The 24,772-nt window shown below is 37.8% G+C and overlaps 1 protein-coding gene across 2 annotated transcripts in view; it reads left to right on the top strand.

Moving 5' to 3' along the window:
- ATG4A (autophagy related 4A cysteine peptidase) overlaps positions 1-24,772 on the top strand; it is a 54,201-nt gene that overhangs the window by 12,179 nt on the left and 17,250 nt on the right. For both annotated transcript variants that reach the window (XM_079124411.1, XM_079124410.1), the window contains exons 2-3: positions 22,054-22,164; positions 24,671-24,742. In XM_079124411.1, the coding sequence (XP_078980537.1) occupies positions 22,054-22,164; positions 24,671-24,742 (183 nt within the window). The remainder of the gene's footprint in view (positions 1-22,053; positions 22,165-24,670; positions 24,743-24,772) is intronic.

Here is a 24,772-nt window from a genome sequence, read left to right as displayed (position 1 = left end):
AGGATATTTTGATTTTTTGTTGTGAAGTGGTAGGAGTACTTTATATATTCTGGATATTAACCCCTTATTTAATATATGATTTTCAAATATTTTCTTTCATTTTTAGGTTGCTTCTTCACTCTGTTGAATGTATCCTTTGTTGCACAAAAGTTTTTAAAGTTGATATAGTCTCATTGTCTATTTTTATTCTTATTGCCTAATGTTGATGTTATATCCAAGATTCCCAAGTCCAGTGTCATAAAGCTTTTCCTATGTGTTTTATTTTATACTTTTAGGTCTTATGTTTAGGTCTTTAATTCATTTTGAGTTAAGTTTTGTATATGGTATATTATCAGGATGCAGCTCGATACTTTTGCATGTGGATATCTCAAGTTCCAAAATCATCTGTTAAAGAGACTGTCCTTTGTCATTGAGTGGTCTTGGAACCCTTGCTGAAGACTGTTTGAACATATATACTAGAATTCATATCTGGACTCCTTATTCTATTCCATTGTTCTGTTTCTCTGATGCCTTTAGACCAGTATCATACTGTTTTGTCTACTCTAGCTTTGGAATACTTTTGAAACCAGGACATTTGAGTCTCCCAACTTTGTTCTTCTTTTTAAAAATTGTTTTGGTTAGTCAGGGTTTTTTTGTGATTTCATATGAATTTCAGGATGATTTTTTTCTGTTTCTTCAAAAAAATAGTCATTGGAATTTCGATAGGGACTGCATTGAATCTATGTCACTTTATGTACTATGGACATTTTAACAGTATTAAGTCTTCCAATTCATGAGTATGGGATGTCTTTTAATTTACTTTTGTCTTCTTTAATTTCTTTTGGCAATGTTTTGTAGTTTCCTATTGGTATACTTCTATATAAAATTAAAAGTTGACTTTTATTTTTAAGAATAACAATTCTTTGCTAAACCTTGCTTTTCCAATGATATCAGGGTATATAACTATGGATGGGGTACCATTATTTAGTCCCACAAATTCTTTGCTGCATGGAAAAATTACTACTATTCCAGAGGCTTTGCTCATTTAGTCTATTGAAGTTTTAGCTGGCTTCTTTTACTACAGTAGAATGGGACCAGGGTTTTCATCTCATCTTTTTCTTTATTTGCTCTCATAAAATTTCCCTAAGGACTAGTAATCTTTAGTGACTCTGAACCTGAGGCTCTGGAAGACTGCCTAAGTGTGGCAACCAAGAAAGGTAGCACCAACCTATGGATGGAGAGACTGAAACTAAACTCAGCCCCGAGCTTTGTTTTCTCTATGAAACCTTCTTCTACTATGCTTACCAATGTTCACTTTCTTAATCTGGCTTACTACAATACTTGTCTTTACTGTACAACCCAACACTCTTCTTGTCTTACCAAACACAGTAAAACCTCATAACCTATTTCTGGGAAAAGGGCATTTTTTCTGGATGACATTTGTTTCCAAAAAAAAAAAAAGTTTTTCCAAATGGCTCATAATTTGCCCAATTTAACCATCTTGAGCTTCTAACATTTTAACTATTCTAAATGGAGTTCTCCAAAAGACAATATATTCCCATGACTTCTGAAACAGAGTAGATGGATCATAATTTTATTTGAGTGGGTTAGTCATTACTAACTATTAGTTGTTATCCTATAAAACCATGATATTTTAAGGCATATTGAAATGTTTTTTCTAATGTTTGCCCTGGTACTAAATGGACCCACAGTATTAAAGCTGTGGGTGTTTGTGCTTGTGTGTGCATGTAAGTGTGTCTGTGAATCCATTTAGACTTTCATGATTTTCTGTCTCTTTCCTTGTCATTTGACCCTTATTGCTGATGTCAAACTACTTTTGTAAAAGTATTCTCCACTCTGCAGCTAGGTGGGCTTAACAAAGTTTTCTTGATTGGACTTGACACCTGAAGGGATGAAGGATCCTGAGAGGTTCAGAATTTACCTTCTCTATCCATTTTGTTCATCTTCATGTTTGCTCTAGTTTGAAGAGCTTTATTGTGGGACTAAGAACTAAACCTCCAGGAACAGGAGCCGCTGTGGCCCTTGAAACCAGATCACCCTAATTTTTCCTTATTTCAAGCTCCTTTCACATTACCAGGCTCTCCAATTGGGGTTTGCCTCCTGGGGCTGCTAGAAAGAACAGTTGGTGACAGGAAGTGTTTTGAGTAACTCTAGCCTATATCTCTTCCTCTCATCAGAGAAACAAACTTCAAAAGGTTCACAGGAAAATGCACTTTCCATTGGACCTCTTGCAAAGAGTGTTTGGGGTGCTGAACCAGGAATATTATTAAAATTCATTATAGTGGTCATGATGTATGGCAGAGGGTAGGAATGAGAGCAGCTTTCAGGGGAAGTTAGTGTGACATTCAGAATGCAGGGGCACTTTGGCACTATGTGTACTGCTAGGCTGTTGCAGAAGCAATTCAAAGTTCTCATTGTATCATCTCAATATAGCGGATGTTTCATGGCTGAAGATTCATGTAAAACTCATAACAGGGAACACCAAGGAAGGAGGCTATTAATTGTGCTTCATTTTACACATCTATTTTCAGTACTTATTATAATGGAAGTGTTTCAACTTCTCAGAGATATTAGAATGTGAGTATACTTGCTGATCCTGACTCTCCAGTGAAATGTAAGATATGTGAAACTGGAGTACAATTTCTGAAATGTAAGTGCATTTTCTATTGGCCACACCCAGGCACAAGCTCTTATTAAACACTCAGTTCAGGGCATATTAACATTTCTTTAAAGTTTACAAAGCACTTTCATATCAATTTTCTCATTTGATCCTTACTTTAGGCTCATGAGGAAAGTATTATCTTCATGAGGAAAGGTAATTTTAGAGAGCTTGCAAAACTGGCCCAAGGTGACTTGACCATAAAAGGCAGAGCAGAAATAGAATCTTGCTCTCCTAATTCATAGGCCAGCATTCTATGCAGTCTGTCTTGCAATACATACGTTATTGCAATAACATTTGAGGAATGAATTTGCTAAAAGGTAAGCTTGAGTACGTAAAAATTTTAAAGAGTTTATTTGGGCAGATAGTGATTCTTATATGTTGGACAGCACCAAACCATAAGTAGTTTGGCTCTGCAGAAGGGACATGAAGGGAAACTTTTATAAGGTACTTGAGGAAGTAAGACAAAGAAAATATTTGATTGGTTAAAATGGAAAGTCCCTAGATATCAGTTGGTGGTTTCTGACTGGCAGATTCTCTTATTAGAGGTTATTTGGTGGTTTCTGATTGGTTAAACTTAAGTTTCATTTTCCTGTTTATAGAGAGTTGGATATTGGTTTGCTTAAGTAGGAACCAGAGGGACTGGAGTCACCTGAGCCCAGTGGTCTTACTTTTCATGTAAAAAATTCAAATTCAGTATATTTCCCTGATGAAGACCAGCTAATGATATAGTAGGAGAGAACAATTACTAAGTTTGAAAATTTATAATCACTGTGAGTCTGTAAATATAGCTAGTATTTTAAATACTATAAATTGAAAAATCTAATAAATTAGCCTTATAGATAATATCTGAAGCCTGTAACTACTTTCATTTACACTTTTAATTTTTAAAAGTATTTTTGGTACTAGGAATTTAACCCAGGGGTGTTTTACTATTGGGCTACATCCCAAGGCCTTTTTACTTTTATTTTTTGAGACAGGGTCTCACTAAGTTGTTGAGGGCCTTGCAGATTTATTGAAGTTGGCCTTGATCTTGTGATCCTCCTGTCTCAGCCTCCCAAGTTGCTGGGATTACAGGTGTGCCCCACTGCACCCAGCTTTTCATTTAGATTTGATGTGTGGGGGGGGCAGGTTTTTCCACTCTGGTAGTGAAAGAGCATATTGTTTTAGCATAATTTTGATCTCTATTGCCAGGGTATACCATACATAAAGCTAATATAAAACTTAACATTTTCTTTTTTTCTTTAATAAAGGTATACTTAGGGGTGGGGGATATAGCTCAGTTAGTAGAGTGCTTGCCTTGCAGGCACAAGGCCCTGCTTTCAATCCCCAGCACCACGAAAAATAAATAAATAAAAATAAAGGTATACTTACAGATAGTAAAATGCACAAATATAAAGTGTTCATTTCAATGAAATTTTATGCATGTGTAAACTCCACCCAGATCATTACAGCCCCTCATAATTTTCTCTTGCCTTCTCCTATTTAACACCCTTTCCCAAGGGTAACAAATATTCTGAGCACTGTCCTAAGAAGTTAATTTTGTCTGATTTCAAACTTTAAAATTCATTCCTTTATTGATGAATTTGTGTTGTTTCTAGGTTTGAAATATTATGAATACAACTGCTATGGACATTTTTGGCCATAGTTTTAGTGGATATAAACACTTATTTTAAAAATATAGACCCAGGAGTGGAATCACTAGGGTAGGTATAATAAAACAGTTTTAACTTAGAAAAGTATTAATGAAGGAACTGCTATCTGAGCATCTCATAAAGAAACACTTTATAAAGAGTCTCAGTTGAAGATGAAAATGGTCCTACATTTGTTTAGCAGGTCAAGATTACTTGCCTGTCACAGATTAGAAAATATTTTTGCTTTTATTGGGCTGGGTCTTTCATACTTATGGATAGATATTTATTTTCCTGGTATCTGGTCCATATGGTAAATATCAGGGATGAGGAGCCATTTAATTATGAGCTCTATCTTTTTTGGATGGGGTCAAATTGCCTTATCTTGGGTAACGTGGCTCAGATGGTCATAAAACAACATAGAAAATCAAGTTCACTTTACAGAAATTTGCTTTAGGATTAACTTGGAATACATCTTTTGTTTTGAAAGTGAAAGTACACATGTAATTTTATGGAATCCCCAAGCTGAACTCTGGCAGTATAATTTTACATTACTTAGAAGGTAAAGAATTTTTAGACATCATATTTCTGCTGGCAATATTTACTAATGAAGCGTGATGTTGAAAGGGTATGGGAAGAATTCCTGTGGTTTGGGAAGAGGGTGAGGTGGTTAATAACTGAGGCGAAAACTGGGGAAGTGCTCCAAATGAAGAGTACAATTTCTGGAAAGGGCTCTATACTTCTCTGGTGGTGATTTAATATTTAACATACTGACAGAGACTGGCATTAACTGTTTCCTCAGCAAAGATAGTCACTTTTGGTCTTTTTTTTTTGACAGAATTTGATAATGAATGCAAAAAAATATAGTTAAGCCCCTGAGTATTTGTTTTACAGGCAGTGACTTGCTGTGTCACTTCTGTTCTGCAAATGCAGAATACCTGGGCTAAGTTCTTGAGGCCTTGAAGACCCTTTAGGGGCACCATGAAGCCAGATTTAAGTCCAGAATCATTACCAATGCCACCAAGGCCCGCCCATATTTCCTGGCCTCTCCAGTCTCAACAGTTGCCAGTCCCCACACAGCATCACTATTATACAGTCTGTCAGACCTCAGCATTTTTTTTAAATTTACTTTTATTGTAAACAAATGGGATACATGTTGTTTCTGTTTGTACATGGAGTAACAGCATACCATTTGCATAATCATACATTTACATAGAGTAATGATGTTTGATTCATTCCGTTATTTTTTCCTTTCCCCCCACCCCACCCACCCCTCTTTTCCCATTATATAGTCCCTCCTTCCTCCATTCTTGCTCCCCTCCCACCCCCACTTATGTGTCATCATCCGCTTATCAGTGAGATCATTTGTCCTTTGGTGTTTTGAGATTGGCTTATCTCATTTAGCATGATATCCTCCAATTTCATCCATTTGCCTGCAAATGCCATATTTTTATTATTCTTTATAGCTGAGTAATATTCCATTGTGTATATATATATATATATATATATATATATATATATATATATATATATATATATACCACAGTTTCTTTATCCATTCATCAATTGAAGGACATCTAGGTTGATTCCACAGTCTGGCTATTGTGAATTGAGCAGCTATGAATATTGATGTGGCTGTATCTCTGTAGTATGCTGATTTTAAGTCCTTTGGGTATAGGCCGAGGAGTGGGATAGCTGGGTCAAATGGTGGGTCCTTTCCAAGTTTTCTAAGGAATCTCCACACTGCTTTCCAGAGTGGCTGCACTAATTTGCAGCCCCACCAGCAATGTATGAGTGTACCTTTTTCCCCATATCCTCGCCAACACCTATTGTTGCTTGTGTTCTTGATACTCGCCATTCTAATTGAGGTGAGATGAAATCTTAGGGTAGTTTTGATTTGCATTTCTCTTATTACTAAAGATGTTGAACATTTTTTCATATGTTTGTTGATTGCTTGTAGATCTTCTTCTGTGAAATGTCTGTTCATTTCCTTAGCCCATTTGTTGATTGGGTTATTTGTATTCTTGGTGTAGAGTTTTTTGAGTTCATTATATATTCTGGAAATTAGTGCTCTATCTGAAGTATGAGTGGCAAAGATATTCTCCCACTCTGTAGGCTCTCTCTTCACATTGCTGATAGTTTCCTTTGCTGAGAGAAAGCTTTTTAGTTTGAATCTATCCCAGTTATTGATTCTTGCTTTTATTTCTTGGGCTATGGGAGTCCTGTTAAGGAAGTCTGATCCTAAGCCAACAGGTGAAGGTTTGGACCTACTTTTTCTTCTGTAAGATGCAGGGTCTCTGGTCTGATTCCGAGGTCCTTGATCCACTGTGAGTTGATTTTTGTGCAGGGTGAGAGATAGAGGTTTATTTTCATTCTGTTGCATATGGATTTCCAGTTATCCCAGCACCATTTGTTGAAGAGGCTATCTTTTCTCCATTGCATATTTTTGGCACCTTTGTCTAGTATGAGAAAATTGTATTTATTTGGGTTTGTGTCCATGTCCTCTATTCTGTACCATTGATCTACCTGTCTATTTTGGTGCCAATACCATGCCGTTTTTGTTACTATTGCTTTGTAGTATAGTTGAAGTTCTGGTATTGCGATACCCCCTGCTTCACTCTTTCTGCTAAGGATTACTTTAGCCATTCTGGGTTTCTTATTCTTCCAGATGAATTTCATGACTGCTTGCTCTATTTCTGTGAGGTACATCATTGGAATTTTAATTGGAATTGCACTGAATCTGTATAGCACTTTTGGTAGTATGGCCATTTTGACAATATTAATTCTGCCTATCCAAGAACATGGGAGATCTTTCCATCTTCTAAGGTCTTCCTCAATTTCTTTCTTCAATGTTTTGTAGTTTTCATTGTAGAGATCTTTTACCTCTTTGGTTAGATCGATGCCCAAGTTTTTTTTTTTTTTTTTTTTGAGGCTATTGCAAATGGAGTTGTTTTCCTCATTTTCCTTTCAGCTGTTTCATCACTAGCATTTAAAAATGCTTTAGATTTACGCGTGTTGATTTTATAGCCTGCTATTTTGCTGAATTCATTGATGAGGTCTAGAAGTTTTCTGGAGGAGGTTTTTGGATCCTCTAAATATAGAATCATGTCATCAGCAAATAGTGACAGCGTAAGTTCCTCTTTTCCTATTCGTATCCCTTTAATTTCTTTAGTCTGCCTAATTGCTCTGGCTAGAGTTTCGAGGACAATGTTGAATAGAAGTGGTGAAAGAGGACTTCCCTGTGTTGTTCCCGTTTTTGAAGGGAATGGTTTCAGTTTTTCTCCATTAAGAATGATGTTGGCCATGGGCTTAGCATAAATAGCCTTTACAATGTTCAGGTATGTTCTTACTATCCCTATTTTTCTAGTGTTTTGAGCATGAAAGGATGTTGTATTTTGTCGAATGCTTTTCCTGCATCAATTGAAATAACCATATGATTCTCATCCTTAAGTCTGTTGACATGATGGATTACATTTATTGATTTACGGATGTTAAACCATCCTTACATTCCAGGGATGAACCCCACTTGATGGTGGTGCACAATTTTCTTAATATGTTTTTGGATATGGTTTGCCAATATTTTGTTAAGGATCTTTACATCTATATTCATCAAAGATATTGGTCTAAAATTTTCTTTCCTTGATGTGTCTTTGCCTGGTTTGGGTATGAGGATAATATTAGCTTCATAGAATGAGTTCAGTAGGGTACTCTCCTTTTCTGTTTCCTGGAATACTTTGAGAAGTATTGGAATGAGTTCTTCTTTGAAAGTCTTGTAGAATTTGGCTGAGAATCCATCTCGTCCTGGGCTTTTCTTAGATGGTAGATTTTTAATGGCTTCTTCTATTTCATTGCTTGATATTGATCTGTTTAAATTGTGTATGTCCTCCTGGTTCAGTTTGAGAGGAGCATATGTCTCTAGAAATTTATCAATGTCTTTGGTAGTTTCTATTTTGATGGAATACAGATTTTCAAAGTAGCTTCTCATTATGTTCTGTATCTCAGTGGTGTCTGTCATGATATTTCCTTTTTCATCACGAATTTTGGAAATTTCAGTGTTCTCTCTTCTTCTCTTTGTTAGTGTGGCTAAGGGTTTGTCTATTTTGTTTACTTTCTCAAAGAACCAACTTTTTGTTTTGTCAATTTTTTGAATTGTTTCTTTTGTTTCAATTTCATTGATTTCAGCTGTGATTTTAATTATTTCCTGTCTTCTCCTACTTTTGCTGTTATTCTGTTCTTTTTCTAGGGCTTTGAGCTATAATGTTAGGTCATTTAGTTGTTGACTTTTCATTCTCTTCTGGAATGCGCTCCATGCAATGAATTTTCCTCTTAGTACCGCTTTCATAGTGTCCCAGAGATTTTGATATGTTGTATTGTCATTCTCATTGACCTCTAAGAATTTTTTTTATCTCCTCCCTGATTTTTTTGTTAACCATGTTTCATTCAATAGCATATTATTTAGTCTCCAGGTGTTGGAGTAATTTCTGTTTTTTATTTTGTCATTGATTTCTATTCTTAGTCCGTTATGATCTGATAGAACACAATGCAGTATCTCTATTTTTTGCATTTCCTAAGGGCTGCTTTGTGGCATAACATATGGTCTATTTTTGAGAAAGTTCCATGTGCTGCTGAGAAGGAAGTGAATCTGCTCATTGATGGATGGAATATTCTATATGTGTCTATTAAGTCTAGGTTATTGATTATTTTATTGAGTTCTATGGTTTCTTTGGTTGGATTTTGTTTGGAAGATCTATCTAATGGTGACAGTGGTGCATTAAAGTCACCCAGAATTATTGTGTTGTGTTCTATGTGATTCCTGAAATTGAGAAGGATTTGTTTGATGTACAGGGATGCAGCATTGTTTGGGGCATAAATATTTACTATCGTTATGTCTTCCTGATTTATGGTTCCCTTAAGCAGTATGAAATGTCCTTCTTTATCCCTTCTGACTAACTTTGGCTTGAAGTCCACTTTATCTGATATAAGGATGGAAATCCCCGCGTTTTTACTGAGTCCATGTGCATGGTAGGTCTTTTCCTATCCTTTCACCTTTAGTCTGTGGATGTATTTTTCTATGAGATGAGTCTCTTACAGGCAGCATATTGTTGGGTCTTTCTTTTTAATCCCGTCTGCCAGTCTATGTCTTTTGATTGATGGGTTTAGGCCATTAACGTTCAGGGTTATTATTGAGAAATGATTTGTATTCCCAGTCATTTGGCTTATTTTTGGTTTTTAAGTTGGCTTGGTTTCTCCTTTGAGTGCTTTTTCTCTAAGGTAGTTCCTCCCTTTGCTGACCTACATTGTTGTCTTTCATTTCCTCCTCATGGAATATTTTGTTGAGAACATTCTGAGGTGTAGGCTTTCTATTTGTAAATTCTTTTAACTCTTGTTTATCATGGAAGGATTTTATTTCATCTTCAAATCTGAAGGTTAGTTTTGCTGGGTATAGGATTCTTGGTTGGCAACCATGTTCTTTCAGAGCTTGAAATATGTTATTCCAGGCCCTTCTAGCTTTTAGAATCTGGGTTGAGAAGTTGGCTACTATCCGTATTGGTCTCCCCCTATATGTAATCTGATGCTTTTCTCTCACGGCCTTCAAAATCCTATCTTTATTTTGAATGTTAGGCATTTTCATTATAATGTGCCTTGGTGTGGATCTGTTGTGATTCTGTGCATTTGGTGTTCTGTAAGCCTCTTGTATTTGATTTTCCATTTCATTCTTCAGGTTTGGGAAATTTTCTGATATTATTTCATTGAATAGGTTGTTGATTCCTTTGGTTTGTATCTCTGTGCCTTCCTCAATCCCAATAATTCTTAAATTTGGTCTTTTCATGATGTCCCATAGTTCTTGGAGATTCTGTTCATGATTTCTTACCATCTTCTGTGTTTGGGCAACTTTATTTTCAAGATTAAATATTTTGTCTTCAGTGTCTGAGGTTCTGTCTTCCATGTTGTCTATTCTTTTGGTGATGCCTTCCATTGAGTTTTTTATTTGGTGTATTGTTTCCTTCATTTCAAGGATTTCCATTTGGTTTTTTTTTTTTTTTTTTGAGAATCTCTTTCTCTTTGTTGAAATGATCTTTTGCTTCCTGCACTTGCTCTTTCAGCTTATTGGTATTATCATTCATTGCCTGCATTTGCTCTCTTATCTCATCCTTTGCTTCATGAATCATCTTAATCATGTGTAATCTGAAGTCCTTTTCTGACATTTCTTCTAACATACTGTCATTGGATTCTATTAATATAGAATCTAGATTTGTTTGGATCATTTTCTTCCCTTGTTTCTTCATGTTGTTCATGTATCTTCCCCTCTAGCAGTGCAGATATGTGGTATTGCAGATTTCCCCCTATAGGCTTATAGTGGCCCTATTGGTTTCCAAAACCCTTTCTGACAATGAGCTTCAAGCCTCCAGCAGGCATCTCAGGATGGGTTTTGCCCCACCTAAAGATCGGAGCTATGGCTTCCAGAATTATCCAAGATGGACTCTCTGGCTTTGAAATGTGTTGGCAAATGGGGAGCTGCAGCTCAGGGTGTGGCCGTGGTCAGCAGGAGGCCCTAGAGGCAGGATGCGGTTGGTCAGGCAGGGGTCCTGGAGGTTGGGTGTGATTGGTGTGGTTGTGGGATCCTGGAGGCCAGGTGCAATCAGTCGGTCTGGGGTCCCGGTGATAGGGCGCAGTCAGTTGGTCTGGGGGTCCTGGCAGCAGGGAGCCGTCAGTCGATGTGAGGGCCTCAGAGCCAGGGATTGATCGCTTGGGCTGAGGGATCCTGGAGACGGGGCTCAGTCAGTCCGGCCAGGGGTCCTACGGGGCCTGGCTATTGTCTCAAAATGGTGGCAGCTACGTGCAATCAAACCTGCAGGTACTGGAACAGTGAACTTCCAGGCAACAGCAGGCAGCTGGTGCTCCACTGGCGGTCTGCGTTCAGTTTGCTGACTGTTGTCGGATGATCGGGAGGTGAACCTTGTGCATTGGGTGATGGATAGGTGTAAGGCAGGCGATGGACAGGCCAGAGGCAGGCAAATGGCGGATGGTAGGTGCCTGACAGTGAGCAATCAAGAAACAGATATCCTCTGCTTGAGACCGGAGTTACGGAGCAACAAGGAATACAGCCTCCCTCTAGTCTGCCATCTTGGATCTCCAGACCTCAGCATTTTGATACAGGCTTTCTCTGCCTGGATTGTCCTTTACAGGTCTGATTTGTTTAACTCTCACTCATTCTTTAAGTCTGAGTGTTACTGTAACCTTTCTTTCCAAAGCTGCTTCTTGGCCCCAGATTGGCTTAGGTGATTCTCTTCTTGTGCTCCCTTAGCCCCCTTGTCATACTGTATCAAAATGAACTCTTCCCTTCTTTCCCTCCCTCTTCTCATTAGACTCGGAATTGCTAAAATACGTTGCTATGCACAGGGCCTAATGCAGTGCTGTCCACATGGTAGGCACTCAGTAAAGGAATGTTACCTTGATATTTGGATAGACATATCAATCAGCTTTTAGAGTTTTTTCAACATGACCATTCATTCAATAAACATTTGATGGACCTTAGGGAATAAGTTATTGCAAGGCACTATGACCAGAGATATAAGGGATACAGAGACGATCGCTACCTGAACTAAGACTTTTAAGTGTTCATTTTAATAGCAGAGAGATGACATGTATGCAAATAATAATAACCTAAAGCACAAAGGGATCAGTACCATAAATAAGATATAAATGAAGGACTATAGAAGTTTTTTTTTAATTTTTTTTTTAAGTTTTGGGTGGACACAATACTTTTATTTTGTTTTTATGTGGTACTGAGGATTGAACCCAGGGCCTCACACATGCTAGGCAAGTGCAGTGCCACTGAGCCACAACCCCAGCCCAGGACTACGGAAGTTTAGAAGGAACTTTTCCCAACTTCTTGTTGCAAAAATTGAGGAGAGTTCATCAAGAAAATAGCCCTGGAGATAGGATTCAAAGGAAAGTAGGACAGAAATGAGCAAAGATAAGAATATCCAGTTCATGATGTTGTTTAATTTGGCTGAAAAGAGTAGATACCATGAAGGAATAATAAGCAGTAGGAAACAACTAGAAATATAAGAGGTGGCACTATTGGAGAGATCCTTAAATGCCAAGTTGATGAGTTTGTATTTGATTTCTATCAGGTAGAACAGTCTTGGAAGTCCATGGTAGATTTTTAGTGGTTTAGTGACTCTAGCAGAGAGATTCCTTAAAATTAATCTGACAATGGCATATCTTAGTATCTTTTTAGTAGATCATCATTAAGTACTTAATTGCTAAGCTGATAGTTTTACTGAATAGTGTTATAAAAAAACTCCAAAGGTTTTAGCTCCTTGAACTTTACTTTTTCTCACTGGAAATCTAGATGAGGTAATAGATCATATGACCAATTAGGTCTTAGAAATGAAAATTGAAATTGACATAGAAAAGAAACACTACCAAGACAGAAATGCCTCATAAAAACGCATAGACATATAAAGTGTTGTTTGCTTAGGAACTGTGTCTAAAACATTGCCTTTAGCTGCCTGGGAAAACCTGGACACAGTATATGAATTATACTGTTAATATTTATTCCTTTGGAGGTAGTTTTAGGTCATTTCCAGTAAATATAACTACACTGTTGTATCCTCTGACTGTCTACTCTTTCTCTCCTCTATAAACAGTGGATACTGCACCGTCAGTCTGTTTTATGGCAAGTTATATAACCGTAGCATCTGGTTTCTTGCCACCTTAGGCCAGGCCTTCAACACTCTAGTCCTGAATTATTGCAACAACATTCTCATTGGCCTCCTTGTCTTCAGTGCCTTGAATCACATTCTTTTCTTAGCTGCCATATACAGCAGGAAGAATACTGAATGGAGAATGAGATTAATTCTGTTTGAATCTTGGTTATACTGCCTACTAACTGTATTACATTGGACAGTCATATCACCTCTTCTGAGACTCTGTTCCCTCAACTCTAAAATGGAAGTAATAGTCCTTGCCTTGCCTAACTCAAGGGACTGGTTCCAGGATCACATGAAAGTGCTCTGAAAACTGTCAATGTCTTTATGGAGAGATGGACTCTACTGACTGGCTTTATACACTCTATAATCCAGTGCCATGCCACTTCTCTAATCTCCATTTTCAGTATTCCCCAGAACTACCTCCCTTTCCCATGTACATATAGTATTGGTTTCCCTCATCCAGAATATTTTCCATTCTTGACTCTGCAATAAAGACAAAATCCTAACTTCTTGAAATCTTACCTGATGACTCCAAATACTCATTCATTTCCCCCTTTGCTGAAATTTGACAGCACTTAGTTATTGTCAACACTTGCCTATACATCGCCACTTATTATTCTTGTTTTTACATAAGATTCATATGTTTAACTACACAATGATTTTATGATGCTTTGCCACCTTGCTTTATATTTAGAAAAATATTTATGAAGAATATTGCCTGTGTATTCCTCATAGAACCAAATTCAACATAAGTAATTGTTGGTTCATTTATTTAGAAATTCACATAGAAACTCTCTTAAGAGAGAAATAAATGAACCCATCTTCTCTTTTTTTTATACTGGGGTTTGATCCCAAAGGTGCTTAACCACTGAGACACATCCCTAGTCCCTTTTTTATTTTTTATTTTAAGACAGGGTCTCACTAGGTTGCTTACAGCCTCATTAAGTTGCTGACGCTGGCTTTAAACTTCCATCTTCCTTCCTTAGCCTCCTGAGCCACTGGGATTACAGGCATGCACCACCACACTCAGGCCATCTTTTCAGAGTTTGGACAACTCCTCCTAAGAACTCACTCTGTCACCACTTCCTATAGAACCATAGAAAAGTCATTAGAATAGAACTATCTAATAGAACTTTCTGTGATGATGGAAATGGACTCTTGCTATGCTGTCCAACATGATAGCCATTATCCACATGTGGCTATTGAGTGCTTGAATTGTGGCTAGTGCTATGAGAGATTGAATTACTATTTTTTGCTTTTTTACTGGGGATTGAACCCAGGGCCTTGTACAAGCTAAACACATGCTTTACTACCGAGTTACTTCACCAGCCCCCTAAATTTTCATTTGTATTTAATTTAAATTTAAAACTGCATGAAGCTAGCATGTCAGTCAGTATAGGTCTAGACTGGTGGCTTTTTAACCTTTTTGATCACAAGAGCACAATGAAAAATACATTTTACATTGCAAACTGGTCTATATATACACAAACGAGCTTCATAAAGTAATAATTATTATATATAATATGCTCTAATATTTTGTTCTAGTTATGTTCAATTTTGTTTTATTAAATGCTGACTGCAACCCACTACATAGATTGCACAACCTACTGATAAATTATGATCTGCTGTTTGAAGAGCACACTGCACATTTTATAGATGGAATCTGAGGTCCACAGTAGTTTCGTAGGTTTTCCAAGGTCACATAGCAAGTTAAGTGGTACGGTGGGACTAGAACCTACATTTTGGGGTTCCTAGCCTAGAGCTATTTCCAACAGGAGTGGGAGGTGTTTCCTTTTCTTCCTTTTCCTTACCATACTGGGTAGAGAAAATCAGTTGTGACTAAATAGTGTCAGTTTCTTGATTCCTACATGACACATGAGTTCACTCTTGAGTATCAGTGCTTTTTACTTTGTTTTCAATGTCCAAACTCAAAGATACAATACCATGGAGGCTTATTTTCAACCCACTCCATGAGTTTGTAAATGGCACTAATGTAAAACTGTCTTCCTTGGGGTTACAACCATGCTTCCCATCAATTGCTCAGTGACAATTGAGGAGCAGGTTCAGGTTGAATCTTAAAAACAATAAAACGTGTTGATAAAGAGTCAAGGTGATTCTCACTTCAGTTGTAGCAGAGGTCCCTCAAGTCTTCTTAAATCATATAGCCAATCAAATACTTTTCTCCATTTATACACCCAGTGTGCTACCCTCTCTGTATATCTTATCAACAAAGATGGTGGCAGCAACTTTTTTTGATCACAAAGGAATTTAATTATCCTCTCAAATCTAATCTCTCTATTTTTGAAAAATGCATCTCTCTTAAAAAAAGGAGTTATCAAAAACCAAATGAGTCACCAATTTGGAGGTGCTGTGACTGATGTGTCATACATTTCTGACCAGTTTGTTCATGGAAGTCCATTTCCCCATGGGTATTTCCAAGTACATTTCATTTGGCAGACAGCAGACAGCAGTTTGTCCCTAAGTGAACACAGCAGTAGCAGCAGCAACAAAAATACACTTGACAAGGCAACAAGCTTTTCAAAAGCATCACTTTAAAGGTAACACAGAAATAGCTCAGTTTTGATTACATTTTTCAGTGGGATAAGCATTGCTTATGTCAATGGGACAAATTGACTGAGACCCCTGAGAAATATCAAATTTTGTGGAGCCAAGTTATCTACAGCCTGATTAATTTTTCTAGCTGGAAACCAAAGGGTCTTGCAACTTTACAATGGTCCCTTTCTAAGTGTACTGGTAAATTTTTTGCTTACTTATCCTGAAGTTTATCAGGTATAGCCTCCTATGCTCAACCACTGATTGCACTCATCAGTTAAACAAAATCTCATAAAGTCCTCTCTAGTTGAATGATACCCTTTGGTTAAGAATCCCTAATGTGGGAGCTGGGTGTGTTGACACATGCCTATAATACAAGTGCCTGGGAAGGCTGAGGCAGGAGGATTGTAAGTTGAAGGCCAGCCTTGGCAATTTAGCAAGACTCTAAGCAACTTCTTAAAATTAAAAAAAAAAAATTACATTGCAAGTTGGTTCACATGTACAGAGAATATGACTGTATATACTGGGGATGTGGCTCAGTGGGAAAGTGCCCCGGGGGTCAATCACCAGTACAAAAATTAAATCCTTAATATACGTCTAAAAACAACACTGTTCTATTAGAGAGTCAGAATTTATACTGGTCTGTAGAGTAATCATGTCTTCTGTGTTGACAGTCTAACATTGAAAGGGTGTGACTTGCAGGATAAATCAAGGAAATTTGCAATTTCAAATGGGAAAAATCCACTTGAAATGCTAAGAATTGTCATCTAGTCTTCTATTTTCTAAGTTCTTGGTTTGTCAGAAAAGCAGGACACATGAAGGGAGATGGATGAAATGGGACAGGGCCTGTGCACAAATGAGCAGAGGCTGAGAAAAAACAAGAACAGGGCAGTAGGTGAACCCAGGAAGGAGTTAAAGGCACATTCTAGGCTGTGCCAGAGCTTTGGCCTTCTGGATTCCTTGTGCCTTCCTAAGCCCTGCTGACCAACTCACCATCCACCATTGCTTCTCTTCAAAATCCCTGGGAAGGCCAACTTCCCTTTCACTTGTTTCCAGACCTCTCCTCCCTTTGTTAATCAAATCCACCAGTCCAACATGTTCTGGATCAATCAAGCTTATTCTTCCCCTGCCTAACTCCATATTTTTCTGCCAACATCTCATCACTCACACATGAAAACTGCAAGTTATTTTTGACTTTCTCTCTCACTGTCCCCTACCCACTCCACACTCACTTGCTTGCCAAGTTCTTTTGGTGTTCCCTCAACGGGGAATTTCCTCCCTTCCCCCTTGCCATTTCTATTTTATTGCTAGCAAAGCTCAGCTCTGATGCCCTTTCCTAGATTGGGGAAGGCCTGTTTACCCCCAGTTGTAATTTTTTTCTTTTCCTTCCCCTGGCTTCTACATCACTTGTCTTTCATATATCTGTTGTTAGTTGTTTCCAGAATACTTCCCTACTAGATTAAATGCTTTTGGAGGATAGAAGCTATATCTCACTGATGTTTTATTTTCCATGTTTAGCCTATAAGCAGGTAGTTTGTAAAGTTTATACAATGAAATGTGAATGAATACTCAGTCATTATCATACATATTCATCCCTACAGACGTTTTCTTATATTTTTGAAAATGTAACCTGACAGTATGTTAAATATGTATGTATTGCTAAGAAGGCTGTTTTGGAACCAGCAGTATCCTAGCACAAGCTGTTAGAATGGATGACCTACTGGGAAGTTAGCCCATATCTCAAGCCCCTGCTGGCTCTGAGATTTTCTGATCTTTTGATTCTACTTTAGAGAGTTTGTGGTGTTTCTTTCTTTAGCACAAGCTTCACAGAATCTAAAAGCCTTGATGTACAATTTTCTCATTTACTTGAAATTTCCAAAATAACCCTTAGAAATGTAGTCAATCACTAGAAAAAGTAAGAAATCAGCAAAAATGGCAAAGCAAAGACCTCTGAGAAATTGTCTCCATAATAGAGAGGAAAAAACTGACAGCAGTTGTCAGAATCAACTTTTTCAGAACTCTGGAAATGAACTAAAAACGTGCAGCAATTCAGGGAACATTTATCTAAGAAAACTGATATGTTTGTAAGAGTGAGCTTTGTGATATTTTCACTTGCCTTATTCCAAACTCTTGCTAACACTGTTCTGCAGTAGCCTTGAAAATCAACAGCTTATAATTACAGGGAAATTCAGCACCCTGGAAACCACCAAAAGAGACAAGATGGAGTTGGAGTTCCTTTAAAGTTTCATTTCTAGAGAATTTGATCTGTTTGGAAGTGGAAGATGCCACTTACAAGACTGTATTATGTGACCTCCCTTGAGGCACAGAAACTCTTCTACCCAGGGTCTTTTAAAGAAACCATTAAAGACAATTAGTTAACTTCTAAGCTGCCTAAAGCAGTAGATAACATTTCCAACTAACCAAAAAGCTGAAAAGGAATAGCAGGGGAATTAGATTCCTTGGGGCTTTAAAAAGCATGGGCATATTCTTGGGAATCTAGACCACATGTGTTCATAGGGCTATGTGCATTCCCAGGGTTGTGTGCATGCTCAGGAAAGACCTGAATAGGACCTAAGGATTCACTCTGGCTGATCTTGAGTTCTGTGCTTTCCTGACTGGGTGTTTAAGACATGTGCCAACATGTACATAGAGCCCTTTGGCCAAGGCTGGTAGACTCTCTTCTTTTTTCTTTTACATTGTATATGGCCACAGTACATTTATTTATTTATTCATTTTTATGTGGTGCTGAGAGTCGAATCCAGTGCCTCACACAGGCTAGGCAAGTACTCTACCACTGAGTCACAACACAGTCCTGAGACTGGTAGACTTTTTTGTTTTAGGAGTTTAAGGAAATCTTCATGCTCTTATTAACTGACCAATAAGCTAACCCAGCAGAAGCTTAAATGTAATAATTCTTACTAAAGTAAAATGGAACAGGGGGCATCCTATTGTCCCTCAGACCTTGGAGCAGTTATTTCTTGGTCTACCAAGCTGCATATTTTGTGATTGTAGAGTCCCCATCTCTTTAAATGGGCTGACAGGGCAGGGAAATTATATCAGGTCAATATCTGGTTTGTTAATTTTTAAAGGCAAGACAAATGTAGTTTGTGAAAGAATTTTTTAAGAAAAGTATTGCTATTAGTCACAAGCACTTGTATTGGAAATTAGATTTTACTTCTACACCTCAACCACTTTCCAGATGTGTTTATTATCTAAGTTCTCCTTGTAGAGGATCTATTCTTCTTTCTTCCCCGGATCCCCTTATAAATAACTTCCCCATCACTGCTCTTTGCTTTTTGTGTTCTGTTAATATCATCTTCTGTTCTAGTTTTCATTTGTTTCATACGTGTAGCTTTGACTCAGGGTTGGCTATGACTGGACACCCTGCTTTCTGTCCATCTATCTTCTAAGAGAAGAATCAAGAAGAATAGAGACTATAATGACCTTCTTGCTGGCCTAGCTGGGTCTGGGAGTGGGTGAAGAGCCAGAGTCAAATTCTTTGGCTACCATTTTGCTCAGAGCCATCCCAAATGAAGCAGGGCAGTTGTTACAGGCTTTAAAGGGCTGTACTAATTTGACCAGATAGCTAGGCAATGAGTCACTGGGACAGGGTTGGTCATAGAGAAATTTTTTTTCAGCCAGTACTAAAAAAAGACCCAAGGCTTATATGCATACATGCTGTACATTGATCCAATGCCACCCTTCTTCCCCTCTTCCAGGGTGCCAGAGAGTGTGCCCTTTTCCCACAGTCCTCTCAAGCAGCTAATTTTCTGATTTTCATATACTTTCTAGGCTATAGTGAGTGTTCATTTCCACCTGATTTCTCCTGCCTGTAAGGGGTAGAGGGTGGAGTCAAGAGATACACAGTGATTTACCCCGCCTCAGTCCACCACCTCCTGGGGATGGCCTGACCTGAATGATCATTTTTAGCCTGGTATTTCCTGAGTGTGGGCCAGCGGCTAAGGCCAGCAGTAGAGAGGCTAAGAGGGCACAGTTTCCCTGGCAGATTTGATGGTGATGAGTTTTCACCAGGGAACAAAATGGTGGTTTGATTTCTAACTTCTTTGGGTTTGAAACACTGTGGAGACTATAATCTTTAATAATTAAAACATATTAAGGACAAAAGCTACTTAAATCTCTAAAAGACTGGAATTTGGTAATGTTTCAAGAAAGGAAGTACCCTTGGCTAGCTGTGTTTCTAAAAGTGTTTTACAGATTATAACTTCAATTTCCAATGAGGTATTTTGAGCAAATGAACTTGTTTTCCTGATCAGAATAGCCTTGGTTTATAGTTAGGAACATTCATTTCTGTGAAGACAGCATGCTTTTGCTTTAGAAAACAAAACTGAAACAGTTTGTCCTTTCAAATAAATTAAACATAGCTTACCATGCCATTTGTACAGGAAACTACACCCATAGGATTCTTAGGGACTACTTGGGAGTGTCCCTGAAGCTACTTATGTCTGCACAAAAGGGCCTGTACTCTCTGTCTGAGCTCACCCCCGCCCCACACACAGACCAATAAGGGTCAGGGAGCCTCTAAGAGCTGAGAGAAGGTGTGTGTTGAGTGTTTTAGCTTTGAACTTGAAATATATTTTCTTATACAAATAGCATCATAAATCAAATATCCTATCAATTTATTTTTTCTGGTTACAGATTAAAATAGATATTTGTGAATTGACTTAAAAGCTTATTTAATATGTAGAATATTATTTCCTCAGAAAGTTGCAAAGGATTTGGAGATAGCATCCCTTCATATGTCAATCTTTTGTTTTATTTTGTTTTGTTTTGCAGACCTGTTCCTCACAGATGGTACAAAAGTAAATTTGAATTTTAACTCCTCTCATGTTACATATCATAAGTGCTGAAAATGTGGCCTATGAAAGTTTAGTTTTATTTTATTTGGTTACTGTATCCTGAGAGATAACCATAGTTGTATGAGATAGGAAAAACCAAACTTTTTTTTGCTACTCTCACACTCACCACTGAATACTTCTGACACCAGATTGGTGTGTGGGGAGGTGTCCCCACATACCAAGAAATTCTTTAGCAGATACCAATAGGATATTTATTAATTTAATTTAGTTCTAATGATATCTTCCTGGAGTCAGAGTCAGTTCCCATAGATTAAAGGCACAGTGCCACACAAAAACTGCCTCCAATTCAGATGCCAGTCACAAGTCCCATCTTAGGTTGTGACCTGTGCTCTTGAGTGACTGGCTATACATTGGGATTTCTACTACTTCTTCTTCAGGTTTGATAATGTGTGAGGATAGCTCCCAGACATAGGGGAAACACTTTACTTATATTCCCTTATTCACTATAAAGGATATTGGAAAGAATGCAGATGAACAGTCAGGTAGAACAGATGCATAGGGCAAGATATGGGAGAAGAGGTGTGGAGCTTCTCTGCTTTCTCCATGAACACTAACCTTCCAGGTACTTGCACATGTTCAGTAACTGCAAAGCTCTCCAAACCCTGGAGTGTAGGGATTTTTATGGAGACTACATCATGTAGGCGTGATCTTTTTTTGACTAAATCTCCAGCCTCTTTCTCTTTCCTGGAGGGTAGTGATGTGTTGACGCTTCCAAACTTCTAATCATTGCTTGGTCTTTCTAGTGCCAAACCCTCCTTGAAGAGCCCACCAAGTATCACTTTATTAGAATAAAAAAAATGCTCCTATCACCCATGGAATTTCAAGGGATTAGAAGTTTTGTGTCTGGAATTGGGGTCAAAGACCAAGTATCAGAACAGAAGGTACACCTGGCATCCTGAGCACTCAAGAAATTACAAACGTTTGTAGGAACTCTGTGCCAGAAAATAGGGGCAGAGACTAAATATATATTTCACATTATATCACAACATCGCATTAGTCATTGTGAATCCCAAGAACAAGTTATATTTATTATCAGCCTCAAGAGTCTTCTTTGCAGAAGCCATATGTGAATAAATGGGAAATAAAAATACTATAAAAACATCTGGTTTTTCGCTAAAATATTACCATTTTAACCATTTTAACAGTTGTACAATCTTCCAGGGCTTATCATAGCTTCCCCCAAGCCACTGACCACTAGAAACCTCACCATACAAACATTGTGGTACCTCCTGATGTGAGTAGTAATGAGCTACACAGGTATTATTGTATCACCTTGATACACTCCTCCTAGGAGAAGCTTGATCAGTGACTATTTACAAAGAAAGTCTCATGGTGGACAAAAAGGTTTTGAAGCAGCTATGGCGAAATGATTTTTCAGAGGTGGTTTTAAATGGGATCATGAGAAATAAATGGTCAAAAAAAAAGAGATGTATAGAGAAAATCTTTCAACTAAAAGAGCATGAGGGCTTGTATCTTTGTTTCTCAAGGGAAAGGATTTGCTTCTATTAGATTCAAGCTGATGACTTTTCACTTTCAGGGTAATAATCAGCAAACCACTGAAGTAAGTGCCCTTTATTAAATTTTGCTTGTGTGTTTCTTTCATTTTCTTTCAGTTTTATCCAAGTGTGAAAACCAGATTACTATTTTCACTGACTACCTAGAAGAATTTCCAGATACAGATGAGCTGGTATGGATCCTGGGGAAGCAGCATCTCCTTAAAACAGGTAAGATTTGGTAGCATTTCTCTGTGAGAACCCAACTGAGATGGGCACCTGAGGTTAAGGTCCTATCCTTTTTTACTTCATGGGTTGACAGAGCATTACCTGGATAAATGTTGATGTTGCTCTGAGGAGAATTTACCATGTAGAGAATGGAGTTTAAGCCTCAGGCCCCTTGCTTCCCTCACAAGCCCCTTCCAGGGTCCTTAGACCCTAGCAGTGTATTCACAGGGGTTTAGGTTTTGTGCAATTTGTAAAAGAAATGTATTTTTGTTCTTTCCCTTAAAGGAGAACCTCCAAATTATAGAAGCCTTGGGTTTCAAAAACATAGACCTCCTGGTGCCGCTAACCAGTATCTAGTCTTTGGTGTCCAAGCTATATATTTCTCATTCCACTCACATCCTTTTCCTTTTAGATGAAAATACCAGGGACTTATAAACAAGACATGACTCTCACAAACATAGTAATTCATATGTTTTAGATCTCTTTCTGACTAGAACACTGTCTCTGTTTATTCTGCTTTTATATAGAACTTTTAGCCACAGCAGTTAGATGGAAAGGGAACTTGAATTTTTCTTTCTTACCAACACATTCTTATAGATTGGGAAACACCTTTAGCCCTGAAAATGCTAACAACCCAGTACCCAGATAAAGCCTGAGTTCAGAAAGAGGAAGCTCGGAGATTTTTATCATTCTAAGGAGAGAACCTCTTCAGAGGCTGTTAGCATGAGGTAAGGAACAGAAACACTGATTGAAAGGCAGGAGAGGATATAAATCTTGCCCCTTCTCCTGAGTCTGGCTTCATTATTTTGATTGGAGACTTGAATAGTGGAGAGAGCCTGGAGTTAGCAGTTAGGAAACCTAATTGTTCAGACTTTTCTCCTAATTCAGGTAAGTTACTTTCTCTTTCTGGATTTTAACTTCCTTCCCTAGTATTTAAAATGAGGGGATTGGAGAGGATATCTTCTAGTTCTGCTGTCCATTGTGACAGGAATCCCCAGGTTGAATAGACCCATATTCAAATAAAAAGTTGGGAAATGTCTTTCAAAGTGAAAATATTGTTAAAATGCCTGCACAATCTTCCACCATAAAACCAAACTGGAAGGCATAGGGACTGCTGAGACAGGAGTGAGTGGGGTCAATATTTGAGAGGACAGGTATAATAACAGCTAACATTTGTCACAGGCTTACTGCATACCAGGCACCATCTAAGCACTTTACCTGTATAATCTTGTTGAATACTCACAACTCAATGAAATATTATTATTCTCCCCATTTTATAGATGAGGAAACTGAAGCTCATAAAGATTAAGTAACAAGGTCACACAGCTGATAAGCAACAGAATCAGAGTTCAAAGCCAGCTAGAGTATGACTCCAGAAATCTTATTTTTAACCATTACACATCTGCATCCCAATATGTGGTAGGCATTGGGGACATAAAGGGGAGGGAAAATCCAGAAAGCTCAACTTCCTGATTTGCTCAAAGGAAAGGGAGGAGAGAAAATAGAAAACATTGGCAAAAATTGAATTTCCTTTATTTCCCTTTTTTTATTTTTTGACTGTACTGGGGTTTAACCCCAAGTGTACTCTACCACTGAGCTACATCCCCAGTTCTTTTTATTTTTTTAATTTTGAATCAGGGTCTCCTTAACTTTCTGAGGCTGGCCTCAAATTTACAATCCTCCTGCTTCAGCCTCCCAAGTAGTGTGTGCCCTTGTGCCTGACTCCTTTTTCTTCTAAAGTGCAACAACTATATAAATTCTATACAGAATGCAAATATGAAAGTGTTTTTGAGAAGAGGGAGAGAGATAACTAAGAAAGAACCACGTCTAAGTATAGGTGGAAATGTGGTGGAAATGTGGCTATGGAAGTAAATTTGCATCATAAAATGCAAGAAAGCATACTTTGAAAAAAAGACACAAAAACATTGGTGATGTTATACATTCATTTAGATTACAAAAACCAGTTTCACTAGGTACTGTGAATAACTTTCTTACACACTTAACTTGTTTAGCAAGGACATTTCCTTTTCAGTTAAATGCATGCACTTACACACACACACACAGACATACACAAACACACAATCCCTTAGTTTTAGGTAATATGTAGGGGGCACTGATGAGAGATCCTACCAACCACTATCTTTCAGGCTGGGGATGATTGCCTTATTAATGGACCATCTCAGTTCCTTGCTTTTCCTATTCATTGTCTTTTGGCCATGACCTTAGTATTGATACCTAGGAAGACCATGTAGCCAAATGAGGAAGAGATAGGAACTACCCAGAATCATGGAACCAATCAGTATAGTAACTCTGACTAAAACAGAGGTGAAGGGAAATATTGAAATTATTTGGCTAAAATGAGATTGGATTTCCTATGAATTTCCCTAGCTCCATAACAATGGAATTGAATAGTTATTTGAAAATAAGTTTGCTTCTGACTTAGAAGTCAAATGTAGACATTTTTAGATGGGATATAGTGATTTAATTTTAATTTCACATTTAATTACAGAAAAATCTAAGCTGTTGTCTGATATAAGCGCTCGTCTATGGTTTACATACAGAAGGAAATTTTCACCAATTGGTAGGTATACCATTTGTTGTACTGTGCTTT

The sequence above is a fragment of the Sciurus vulgaris genome, assembly GCF_902686455.1.
Source record: "Sciurus vulgaris genome assembly, chromosome: X".
Lineage (NCBI taxonomy): Eukaryota > Metazoa > Chordata > Mammalia > Rodentia > Sciuridae > Sciurus > Sciurus vulgaris.
The sequence above is the reverse complement of the archived record's forward strand: the minus strand, read 5'-3'. Positions and strand labels throughout refer to the sequence as shown.